At 36.0% G+C, this 13,585-nt stretch overlaps 1 protein-coding gene across 1 annotated transcript; it reads left to right on the top strand.

The window, feature by feature from the left end:
* The first annotated feature begins 9,486 nt into the window (after window positions 1-9,486).
* MTERF2 (mitochondrial transcription termination factor 2) lies at window positions 9,487-13,229 on the top strand. Its single transcript, XM_039363896.1, has 2 exons — window positions 9,487-9,546; window positions 11,925-13,229. The coding sequence occupies exon 2, from the start codon at window positions 11,960-11,962 to the stop codon at window positions 13,139-13,141; it is 1,182 nt and encodes a 393-aa protein (XP_039219830.1). The 5' UTR covers window positions 9,487-9,546; window positions 11,925-11,959; the 3' UTR covers window positions 13,142-13,229.
* The last annotated feature ends 356 nt before the right edge of the window (window positions 13,230-13,585 follow it).

Below are 13,585 nucleotides of genomic sequence, written 5' to 3'. Positions count from 1 at the left end.
GACCTGAATTTGTAGTAACCCTGGGGGTTACAAAACACAAAAACATTTCCCCACCTGGTGTGGAAAAGTTTTTTGAGCCATATAGGAGGTTATTTTAAGTCAGATGCAGCCCTATAATCCACCCCTAGTTTAAAGGATGTAAGACAGGTAATGTAGCATAATCAGCTTTGTTTTCCAGAATGCGTAAGAAGTTCAGGGGAAATGACTAGGAAGGAGGTACTGTAACATGAACTACAGCATCAGCTGCCTGTGGCAGTTGCCTCATACTCCCTAATGGTAGAGATTAATTTAGCTATGGAGGTATTTAGACCAAGAAAAAGGGAAGAGTAAAATGAAACCACTTTAACATTTGTATGATTTAACTCTTAATGTTTTGATAAAAATAGAGAATGTATATCAGGGATTCTTTACTGTTAGAATAAAATCAAGAAAGACATTTTAGAATTGACCACAATAATGCCATTTAAAATGGATGATAAATAACTCCCCTGTTAACTTTCCTTTTGATTGTTTTAGTTGCATAATGGCTTTGATGTTTGGAGAAAAAAACAGATAATAATACTAGGAAGCTAATAAGGATGATATTTTAAATAAGCTTTAAAAAGATGAACAAATCTTAGAACAGTAGATTTCAGATGGATACTATATATATATCATTCTTTGACTATCATAAACTCAGATTAATGTTTGAGCAAAGTATTTTTTCTGCATAGGGTTGCATTTTTACAATAGATTTGGCTTTATGGTGTATAATTTTCAATGTATAATGTTATTCTGTGCACAGAAAATATATTTGAAAATTTAAATACAAAATAAAGACAGTCATGTGGTTTTCTACAATGCACATTTATCCTTGGGGTGGAATGATACATTTTAATTAGTGAACATTTCACAAAAATACTTCTGTTTTTCAATTAAAAACTTATGGATAATTCAAATTAAGCTATATGCCCTGGACATTCCTACAACAGATTAACATCATTTCTTCTCTGCATTCTTCTGTTTCTTTTTTCTGAAGCCCCTTAAGAAGAACAGAGTATTTGGTTCAGCTCCGATAAATAATATTATTTGTGCATTCCATTTTTATATGGCAGCAATTTTCAGGTTGCAGCATGTATTGCAAACTGGATTTGTCCAATAGGCTATATTATAGGCTGCACACAACCCCGTATCCAGCCTGGGGGCCAAATGATTCCAGGATATACTGGTGTCTCTTTCTACTCTCACCCAATCTGCCATATGTGAGGACATAAGGCAACCTAGGGAAAGCTTCAAGCGCTTTCCTTCTGTTATACAAGATGAATGGCAGGTAAATCAGCAAGAATTGTGAGCCTCACTACCTCTGGAACCGGAGAAAGCACGAGGGTTTCCAGCTGATGTTTTGCTTTGTTTACATTGAGCATTTTCCCCTAATAAGGAAAAGGGAGGAACAGGAAAGCATCAGACTTCTTCCAGACTCATACTTAAACTAGAAGGCTTTCTGGCAGGGATTCAGGGCTATAATTCTTAAATCAACTAGCTTTTATTTCAGGTAGTATAAAGGCCCTCTAATACAAAGAACACCAGGAACTGCAAATGGTTATGATTCAAGATAGACAAAACCTAAAGTTTGAAACTTATATTTGTCTCCTTCTCCCATCACATTCTCCCATAAGTAAGAGACCCTAGTTAGGTGGCATAAGGATTGGTTGACAACTTTTCCATTTTTCTGCTAAAGACTAGTCTTAAGTTTCAAATCCTCTGTTTATTATTTTGCTCAATCTAATCTGCTCAGCAAAGTGAGCATCATCTCTACAGGGCGGTGTTGGCTCTTGCTTTACCCTGCTTTTTCCATAGAGGTTGCCATCTCAAAGAAGGCTGAGATTTGAAGAATTTACAGCAATTACGGTAGGTGGTAGATGTGTGGGGGGAATGTCTCTCAACCACCTGTAGGTCAAAATACTTAGCTGAGCAGAGCTACTTCATCTTTCTCACAGTTGATCCATAGCCTACTATTTTTTAAATCTTTGTTTAAACAAACAACCAAATATTCTTCTCATCAGCTGGCAACCTTAACTGTATTTTTCTTTTGTGATCTTACTTTATATCTTAGCCTCATGATAACCTTATGAGGTAGCTCGCAATTGGAAAACAGCAGCGGGATTGCTTTGGATCAATGACTGGATAAACCTAGAAAACAAAAGGATCTTAACAATTGAAGGTCATGATTTACAGGCTGGATGGCATGCTTTTCTATGGGGAAAAGATAAGAAAACTCAAACATATTTCCTCCGACATCAGATAAGGGATGCATTAATTTGGATATGGGAAAAAGTAAAAAAAAAATTATATGAAAATTCCAATTTGGATCTCACCAATGGAGGCGATGATCCATCCAAACACATTAGATAAAGCAAAGATGATAAGGTACAAAGAATTATTAGACAACCAAGGGAAGCTAAGATCAAGAGAGGAATTAAAAGAACAGGGAATAATTATTGATTGGTGGCCATATATACAGATAAAATCAAAATATAATGATATGGAAGAGTATGGGATATGTTGGACATTACAACAATTGGATAAAATATTGACAAATAAGGGAGAAAAATTCTTAACAAAAACTTATAAACTCTTATTAGAAATTGAATTAAAAGAAGAAATAGTAAAGGGCCCGATGATAGCATGGACCTAAAACATAGGTAGAAATATAGGATTAGAGGAATGGGAAAGAACATGGAACATAAAGTACAAATTAACGTTGTCAACTGCATACAAGGAAAACCAATACAAAATGTTCTACAGATGGCATTTAGCACTGGTGAGATTGGCTAAAATATACAAAAATATGAATCCGGATTGTTGGAAATGTAAAAACAAAGAAGGAACATTTTATCATATGTGGTGGCAATGCCCCAAAGCAAAGACCTATTGGGAGCAGGTAAGAAGATGGCTACAGGAAATAAAAAAACAACAAATTGAACTCAAACCTGAAATATTTTTATTAGGCATAATTAACCCAAAAATAGAGAAACGACTCCAATACATCATTGTACATACTACGCATTGCATATGCACAATGTTGGAAAAGGGAGAACATACCAACAAATGCAATGATTGTATGTAAGATATTAGACTGTGCTGAGATGAACAAACTTTCCTTAGAAATAAAAGACAAAGAAGCTACAGAATTTTATGAGGTATGGGACATGTATTATAACTGGCTAGAATTGGGGAATAAAAATGTACGAGAAGTAATGTAAATAAATGTAAATAAACTTAAGAGATATAAGACATAGTATTGTTAAGGGAAAAGAAAAAAAACGTATATTATGTTTGTAAAGAAAAAAAAGGAAAAATTAAAATTAAAAAAAGGAAAACAATCAGAATAAATATAAGATAGTCCTTATATTGTATCTGCAAAACAGTTATTATTTATTTATTAGATTTTTATCCCACCTGTAATACTTTATAAGTAATTTGTGCCCTTTAAAGCACCGGATGAATTTAAAATCTCTCTGCCTTTTCATACCAGCTACTTGTACAGGAAGATCAAGAAGATGCTTCCTGAGCTCTATGCCTTCACTGTCTGTTTATGGCTGAAATCTGGTGCATCCCCTGGAATTGGGACACCCTTCTCTTACGCTGTCCCAGGACAAACCAATGAAGTAGTATTGATCGAGTGGGGGAACAACCCCATTGAACTCCTAATCAATGACAAGGTCACCCAGCTTCCCTCTTTATCAGGGATGAAAAGTGGCATCACATTTGCATTACCTGGACCACCAGGGATGGGATGTGGGAAGCTTTTCTGGATGAAGAGAAATTGGGTACCGGAGAAAATTTATAAGTAACTGAAGGCAGTGAGCCCTCATAATACTCTTTCCTCCTCCTCTTTTCCCCATAACAGCTACCCTGTGAGATGGGTTGGGATTAGAGTGTGTCACTGGCCCAAAGTCAACCAGCCAGCTTTCATGCCTAAGGCGGGACTACAATTCATAGTCTCCTGGTTTCTAGGTCAGCACCTGAACTACTACACCAAGCATATTATAATGTATATACAATATAACATGGTGGCAAACAATCTAATATTCTTTTTGTTGGGTCTTTGTGACATAATTTACATTCTCCTTAAAAAAATATGTTCTTTTTCTCTCTGTTATGATGAAGAAACCCGCAAAAATCTATGTTTTGCAAGTACTGTGTTTGAACCCTTGGTCCAGGAGCTGCCATGCGCATAAAAAGCCACCTGGATGACTACATTGAAAACACATGATAGACTTACATTTAGCAAAAGTGGTGCTTAGTAGTATACTAATAGGCCAGAGGTCCCCAACCTTTTGGGCATCAGGGACTGATTTTTCCATGGAGAAAGATTTTTCCACGGACCGGAGAGTGCATGGTTTTGTGTGCTGCCTGCATCCCTATGTATGTTTGTGCGGCCCAGTTGCTGGCATGCCGCAGTCCGGTACCAATCCATGGACCGGGGGTTGAGGACCCCTGTAATAGGCTACTGAATGTAACATTCCAAGCATCTGTATATTTAAGGAAAAACTGCTTCAGGCTTAGAAAGCCAGATTCTTCCTAAACAAACAAACAAAAATTAGAGACAAAGATGAGAAGAAGACCATATCATTGACTGACAAAGTAGATGTATTCCAAGCCTCTGCAACATAATTAGGGATTATCTGCCTGCTGAGATTTTTATTTGTATGAAATTATGTTTGCAATCACTGATCTTTCTGCTCCTCACCACATGTACTGCATTGTTAAAGTCCCTATGAGAGAATATTTTCATACTTTCAGTACTACTTTCCATAAACTTGGTGTAAATATTTTACATATATTACCAATTATAGATAGTGAAAAGTATTTTTCAGAAATATTTTTCATCTGTAAATATGTATCAGTTTAATCATACAGTTATGTATAGGCCAATGTATATCACTGCAAATACAGGTAGTCCTCTACACACAACGGTTTGCTTAGTAACTATTCAAAGTTACAATAACACTGAAAAAAGTGACTTTTTAGAGTTATGGCCTTTGCAGCATCCCCATGATCATGTGATCAAAATTCAGATACTTGGCCACTGATTTATATTTAAGACCATTGCAGTGTCCTAGGGTCATGTGATCACCTTTTGTGACCTTCTGATAAGTAAAGTCAATGAGGAAGCCAGATTCACTTAACCGGGTTAGTAACTTATCAGCTGCAATGATTCACTTAGCAACTGTAGCAAGAAAGGTCTTAAAGTGGGGCAAAACTCATTTAACAAATGTCTCACTTAACAACACAAATTTTGGATTCAATTGTGGTCATAGTGTAGAATCTTGTAGCAACTAAATTACATTTTATTTATGTTTTCTAAACAGCTAAATCATTCTGGAAAAAAATCCAGGTTGGTTTAAAAGAAATAAATATTTGCAACAAAAATAATTATAATTGAATAAAGTTAGTTGTATATATATCTGCTTTGATTTGCAAGTCTCATCCCATATATACATCTCTTAAGAAGAACAAAACCATAGAGTTAGGAAGAGTTACATATTCTCTCTAAAGTTTAAAATTATTAAGCTATACAGTATCTTTGTTAGATGGAATAAGTGATGGCCTTGATCCTTCTCTCAAGTAAAGGTAGGCAATAACAGGAAGTACTTGATGTGGCAAACATTATTAGATTAGGCAAAGCCAGTCTGCCTTCATTTATTTTCCACAAAAATAAGGCTACACCCAGTAATTCCTGACTACTGCAAACAGTTTGTAGTGGTTTCTTTAAAAAAATTCTGTGTTATGCTTGGGGAGAAAAATGAAAACAAACATTTCTACACATCATTTTAGCATATATTTACATTTAGTATCACCTTATAATAGATGATTTAAAGAATAAATCTGTTGGTTTTATGGCAATTCTGAAGATTAGAGAATTCTTATGTGAAGACAGCTGTCCATGAATTTGTATGATGATGATGTTATCCATTAAGTTGTGTCCAACTCTTGGCAATTCTATGGGCCAGGTCTCTCCATATCTTCCAATCTTGCACTGCTTCTTTGATTTTTTTCTATGTTCTGGCTGTTGTCAGCTTTGACGATGTCCAGCCATCATGTTCTTTGGCAGCTTGGTTTCCTTTTATCCCTACCTCTTCCCAACATAATTGCTTTCTCCAATGAATTCCCCTGCATGACAATAGCCAAAATAAATGGATAGAGTTTTGTGATTTTTCCTTCTGGTGACACGGCTGGTGTTATGCACTCTAGTACTTGTTTGTTGGTCACCTTTGCTGAATGGATTTGTATATTATGACAATATATTTTAGATATGCATATATGGGATCATTTTCCTACTTTTTGGAAATCAGTCCCATTTGGAAAACTGTCCCGATAGCACTGAAAAAGCAGTGTTAAGAGTTGTATTATGCAAAAGAATATGACAGCAAATCTGATATTACCCACATACTTTACTTTGTACTTTGTGGAATTCTGCTTAGCCACTTCATTTGAAATGTAATGAATAATTATAAATCCACCATAAAACCCTAGTACTTTCCACTTTCAAAGGGAAATTGATCCAAGATTAATTTAAGGAAAGGATGCCATGAAATAGCTTCCCCTATTTGCAACTGAGTGCTTTCAGCTGAGTATTTTCAACTATATATTCAACTTGCAGAATCATGCACACTTACCTGAGAGACAAGATAGATACATACATAGGAATGTACAGCTAGGAAACCCTACATTGTATGTCTACTTGTACATAGCTTATAAATATGGGTTTGTTCCATTTTTATTATTTCCAGTTCAGTTGGAACATATGCATATTACCCTGCCCCACTCCCAAATCAGATCAACAATCTCAAACTTCTCTGGGCAGTTATTGGACATGAGTACTCAATCTTTTCAGTTTATGTGGAATTCTTTATTCGAGAACATACAACATCTGAAAACTTCCAATTTTCAAGAAGTCTTCCCTTCTTGAAATCAAATGATACTACCATGACCTCTTTTTGCGCTGCATTTAAGAAAAAAAACTTGGATAAAGAAAAATACTATAAAAATATTTTTATACTATTTATTTGAAATCTCCTGCCAATGTCATTCGGTAACTTTTAAGTTGTAATTTTAATGGTAGGGTCTTTGCTCCCAGCTCAGAAAAGGGGATTTTGGAGAATTAAATTCAGACACTTCTGTGCAAACTGCATAAAATAGATAAAGATTCACTACTAGTCCTGTTGTCTTTAGCACATGAAAACAGGTGGACTCTGTTGGGTTCTATGACTAAGCAAGCAAAATGTCTTGAATGACCCTGGTCAAGGTATAGTAATAATTTCCAATTTCACATAGAATATATAAAATATTAATAAGAATAATTAGGAAGCTTCTTTCTAGTCCATGGATTTCCAATCAAGTTCTAGGAATAAGAGATCGCAATATTTGGCTGTGTAGGTAACAAGTAGCAAGGATTCTATCACTTTTTAATTGAATTTTATATCTATTGGCCAGTGACAGAAATCAAGAAGTGACTAAGCACAATGACACCAAACATCTAACATTATTTAAAGAGCATGAAGGAAGAGATATCTACAGATGAAATTATCTTAAAGTTGGAAGTATAATAAAACCTATAATTTTCTTGTCTTACGGTTGTGTTATGACGTTAGTGCAAGGTGGTGCTAGCATTGTGTGGGTTTTTAATTATGTGCTCTACACCTTTATATGCTTGTTTCTTTTTAAGTTTCTCAATAGTCTAATTCTTTTTTGAATCTCCTATACAATTAAGTTTTACGTTAATTAAAATCTCTACATCTAGTATTGTGACTATTACATTGGTTTAAAATATATTACTTTTAAATTAGGAAGTTATATACGAAGCTGTATGTTTGATGGATTCAGAAAGGAAATTTTCATTTACTTTTGGTGCAAATTAAAAATGAACGTCCAATGAATGTTTTTACAGTATCAATGAAATGAACCAACTGAAGCCACCATCAGTTTTAAGTTGCAGTCTACAGAGCATGTGTTGATTGCCATGAGATGGAGGATATTGCAGAAACCTTGCACCATTGGCATATTGGAGTTCTATCACATACAGTATGGCGTATGGAGAAATACCTGTATGATCACTTGAAAGTTCTTATGGTCCATTATCCCGCCAGTCATGTTCCATTGATGTCAGGCCCAAATTGGGCATTCTTTGATATGTTTGCAATGGAATATTGGTGACTCCATTGGATCATTATGATACAAACACTTTCTCATTTCCCTTGCCAGACAAGGCCATGTGCTACTTTTAAGGCCACAGTTCCCCAAAACTTCAAATAAAGTTTAGCACATTTGGAAAGGTATGGAGGCAAGTAAAACTTCCAGCCATGTGTAGAAAACATCTGTATCCTTCTACAGTAAATTTATTTGAAATTAGAATGCATGTGCAAATATATTAGATGAAAATAAATAAACAAATAAATAAAACTTTAAAGTTGAAGAACTACTGAGGTGGATAGGGTCATTACAGACCTTGGCTTAGTGAATTCCATCCTATTTTTCTGTCCATTATGAGCAAAACGTTAAAATCTGCATTCCTAAATTATAATAAATTGCAGCATTGGCTTATGAAATTTTCCCAAGTGTCCAAACTATGTCAAATAAACCAGCATGGAATTCCTCTATGGAAATTCTAATTAGAACTGATTCTTATTGTGAAATCCTAGCATGCTGCTACTTCTTCAGCCACTGAAAGCCACCCTTGATTTCAAATGGCTTCCTCACCACAGAAAAATAAAGCAAAACAACTTATAATAACCTCATATTCCTTTTTTGTATTATTTTTCTGATTGCATACATTTCGGTAGCAAAGTTCTCTTCACTTTTGCTCCTAAGATATTCCATAAATTGTGTAGATAGATATTGCAATGTAAATAGTAACTAACAACAGGAAATGCGTCTGATTAAATTATTAGCGAATTTTATGTTGCAATCCGAATGTACGTCTGTGAAGTTATTCTTCAGCATAAACAAAGTAACCCACAATACAATCCGGCTGCTTTACACACATCCTAAGGCTTGTTGAAATCATTTTTGTAAAGTATAGACAAGCCTTTGTGGGAGTGACACCACGCTTTGCTAGTTCCGCTTCAACAATACAAAGACGTAAAAATTTGTATTGGCAGCAAGGAATTTGCTGATTCCTTCCTTCCTTCCTGGGAGGAGGCTGGATGGAGATAACGAACGTTCATACAACGCAGAATAAAGGGGTGGGGGTGGGAATTAAGTCATATTTGGTCTGCAGCTCTGCTGTAGAAGCGGGGGAAGATTTCAATGCATCTATACATTTCTGTAAAAAAAACACCTCTTTTTAGATACAAAAACTAATATTAGAATAAATCTTTTAAAAAGTTCAAAAACTCGTCTGAATTTGTAAAATATACGATTTAAAAGCACCTGAATACAGCCACTAAGCTGAATCGGAAATGGTTTGTTCTACCATCCTAACTCCCCCACCTCGGGCATTGGTATGGCTCAGGAACACGGCCTATGACGCCAGTAGCCTAGTTTCTGCAGCTGGTACTCCGGGTAAGGCGTGAGTCGCGGCTAGGAAACCTCTTGGGTTTGTCCGTTTTCGGAGAGGGGAGGAGGGCGGTGCTGGGTCAAAAGAGGAAGGGGGACAAGGCGTGCTAGTTTGCCTGGGGCAGGATCAGGGCCGGCTGCTTCTAGGTAGGACGTGGCGAGCGTATTGCATTTGCATCAGGGGTAGATGCACTCTATTGCATGGATATCGTTTCTGCGGAACCTGTCGCCTCGAAGCTCCGCAGTCTTTTTACCTAGGAAGGCAAGACTCGATCCGGTATCGATACGCTTCATTTCGTTCGCAAAATTAGTGTCGTCGAGCTCCTACTGGTATTTTCGGAGCATTGCAATCACAAACAATCCTGGCTGCCCTCCCCAATTTGAGATCCCTGGCAGCGTGATTTAAACACTTCGGGTCGCCAGCTAGGTTGAATAACGCAGGATTGAGTTAAACATGGTTAGGGGTGCGGTGCACGTGTAGCCGTTGTCACTTGTTTATTATCTGCGGCTGCCGTTTTAAACTGAAATCAACGTTTTTTACGGGAAAAATTGAAATGCTTTAGTTAATAAAAACGGGAAGGAGGAAATCTCAACCGGCTGATATATCTTGATTTAATGCTATTAAATGCTCTTAATATAGGAACATAACACTCAGTGGAATGGGTGGGTTTAGTTAGTTGGTGTTTGAATAGAAAATCCCAGGAACCTCCAGAAATGTAGATATTAAAAATATTTTTTTAAAAACTAATTTTATTAGGAAATTCATATTACCTGTCCGCATAAGCACCGGTATTTGAGTCTGATTTGAGGAAAGTTTTATTTTACATTTTTAAAAATGTAAGTCTTCCAACTTAAAGATGGCATAATGCCACTATGTGAAACAATGGTTAAAAAGTCTGAAAATGCCTTCAAAAATATTGGCAAAAAGAAGAAAGCTGCTAGACATACAATCAGAAAACCTAACCTGGTAACAGTTGCTTCTAGTCTTTTATTTGTTTTCATACTCTTTTCCCTGTTTTCCCTGGCAGGCAGAGCTGTGTGATCAAAGAGGAAATAAGGCAGGAATAAAAGTACAGAGGTGTTATTTTATTCAGATTTGTTTGCTACCTACATACACTATTACAACAAAAGAAATATGTCTGTTTGGACCTTTGCTGCTACTTAATGGGAAGGTCAGGATTTTTATTAAATAGGCAAAAATATTTTAAGAGGAAATTGGGGAGGAATTTATCAATTGTATCACAATCATAGAATTTTATTTGAAGAGAAAGGCAATCCATGCCCCACTGGGTTCTCCTTTCAGAGATATTTCCTTACTTAAGCATAGAAACAGAATGACCTAAGGCAGGACAGAAAGCAGGACTTAAGTCATAAAACAGGACACGAGTCTTAAATGCGTGTATTAGTTAGAAGGAGAACAAAAGAAAATGGAAGAAGTCAAAACCACAAGTTCATTTGTTGGTCGTACAGAGGTGTTAAGTTTGAAGCTCTACTACAGCTAACCACAAGTATGTTACAGGAAATTTGGACACTTAGAAGCTTTAGCAAGGTATTTTAACTTCTTTAGCATAGCAACAGGGGGCTGTAAGGGGGTTGTGATTCGAGTAACCAATCAATGCTAACAAGTTACATTTCCGTGTTTTGCTGTTTCTGACGAGAATATATAAACTTGTGTTTTTTTATATGAAGCTGTTCAGATGTGGCTACAAATATAGTGCTCTGAACCTTTGCGCAAAATAAACCAACTTCTTTTGATTCCGTGGTCTGAGTCCTGTGATTTTCTGCAATAGACCAAGGATGGGCAAAAAAGCAGCTGGAGCAGAAGTTACTTCTGACTTCCTGCCAGCTTCCCCACTGGGTTTCCTTATAGGAATTTGACGGAATATTGAAAACCTCCCCAGGAGGCAGTTAAGTGGCTGCTGTTGGGGGGAAGAGGGAGTGAGGGATTGCCACACTGGCTGGGAAACTGTCATGGAATGTTCAAAATGAAGATCATGTGACCATTTTAGTAGTAACACAGCAGCAGTCAGTAGTAATGAAACAGCCCTAGCATACCCAAATTTCATTCCCTCAGGAATCATTGATCCTGGATTTTGGACACATTCTGTAAATTAGCCCACTTGAGGTGTTTTGGTTAAAAAATTGTAGGTCTATGGATGCACCCTTCCATCCAATTAAAAGTCATGCTGAGATTTAATAGTATATAGTCTTCCAGATAAATCCTGTCTGTTACATTATATTACCATTTTTACTTGAATAAATATCAATTGAGGAAAAATGTTGCATACTCTAGTCATGTATCTGGGATTATTATGATTATTGAGATTTATTTTTCTTGCTTTTTTCCAAGTTTGAATTAATGTCTTATGCTTTGGTTCTTACAGGCCTTTCCTGATGTGGCACTTGACCATAAAATGAAATGGCTTGTATTGTCCCAAATTTCTATATCCAATTTTTGGTTAGATCTCAGCCCTGCCTAATATTGCCAGCTTTATCAGTCTTCTGGTATCAGAGAAAGAATGGACACCTTTTACAGCATTTGAGATATGCAACTGATACTTCTTTAGGAAAGGAGAATAAAGTCACTGTAGAAAATCTGTCCAAGTTATCTGTGGATATAAAGAAAATCCGTAGGCTGAAGCCATGGGTGCTGTCAGAAGAGGTGTCATACATCAAAGAAATAGCTAATATTTTGCAAACAATTGGAGCTGATGGACCTTCAGTAGCACATATTTTTGAATGCTGTCCTGAAGCCATTCTTTGTAGTCCTACCAATATCACTTGTCAGAGAGATTTGTGGTTATCTGTCTGTCAAAATGAAAAGCGGTTAGTGGAGTTAATAAAACGGTTTCCAGATGCTTTTTTTAATGTTGAATATTATGAAAATCAGAAGGCGAACATTAGATTCTTCAAAGCATTGGGGCTGAAGAATGCTATCATCTGCCGGTTTTTAACAAGTGCATCAAATATTTTTTACAATCCTGTTGAGAAGAATAAGCATATGATAGAAACTCTGCAAAGAAACTATTTAAGACTAGGTGGTTCACAGGAAAATTGGAAAAACTGGCTGCTGAAATTATTGAGTCAAAATCCATTTATTTTATTAAATACTTCTACTACTGTCCAAGAAAACCTGGAGTTTCTTCAAAACAATCAATTCACTGATTCCGAAGTTCTAAGCCTATTGTCCAAGCTCAAAGGATTTATTTTTCAACTTAACCCTAGCAATATGCAGAGTAGTCTTTTATTTTCAAAAACCATCTTCAACTGCAATGATCAAGAATTAAAAGAGCTAATATTACAGTGCCCTGCCCTTCTCTATTATTCAGCTCCAGTTCTGAAAGAAAGGCTAGATGAACTATTGAAGGAGGGAATTTCTATAGAACAAATTAAAGAGTCACCCACCGTTTTAGAATTATCAACAGAGATAATTCAATATAGGATTAAAAAATTAGATGCCCTAGGATACAGTCTGAAGAATGGAACTATACAATATCTCAATGGAACAAAAAAAGATTTTGAAACTACTTATGGAAAGATACAAGCAAAAAGTGAGAGACCTATATATAATCCAGTTGCTCCTTTGAATATTGAAGATTAGTTTCCAGAACCTGCTCAATAAAATGACAGGACCAGTTTGTCTTTTACCATTCAAATAAATTGGCTATAACTGCTACTTAGAAAATGAATTTGTATTCAGGCCTTTTTTTTCTGAATCAGTGTTTCTAAACATGCGACAGTCATGGAATTTATAGGATCAAACTAAAAGCCTGTCTGATTTAACATTGTTCCTACAGTTGCCAACCACATTTCTGTGTGAAACCTACAAGTTAGACACTAGTCCAGAAGCAGCGACTGCTCATGTTCTTTAGGAACTAATATTAAAAGGCATTTTTCTGATGTGAAAGTAATCCATAGCAATTGTGCCTAGAAACTACAGGTAGCCCTATATTCCATGGATTCAATTTCTCTTCAAAACAAATATATGTGAGATGGGATTCTGTAGTTTCATGAAATAGTACCTTTATTTGCATCTAAAGGTCTT

This window comes from Crotalus tigris, unplaced genomic scaffold (genome assembly GCF_016545835.1).
Source record: "Crotalus tigris isolate CLP2741 ecotype Arizona unplaced genomic scaffold, ASM1654583v1 scf7180000019630.4133010339:1179603, whole genome shotgun sequence".
NCBI classification, from domain to species: Eukaryota; Metazoa; Chordata; class Lepidosauria; order Squamata; family Viperidae; genus Crotalus; species Crotalus tigris.
This window is presented reverse-complemented; position numbering and strand designations above follow the sequence as displayed.

Excerpts from the sequence above, each read along its gene's own strand:
- MTERF2 (XM_039363896.1), top strand. The coding sequence starts at position 11,960 with ATGGCTTGTATTGTCCCAAATTTCTATATCCAATTTTTGGTTAGATCT.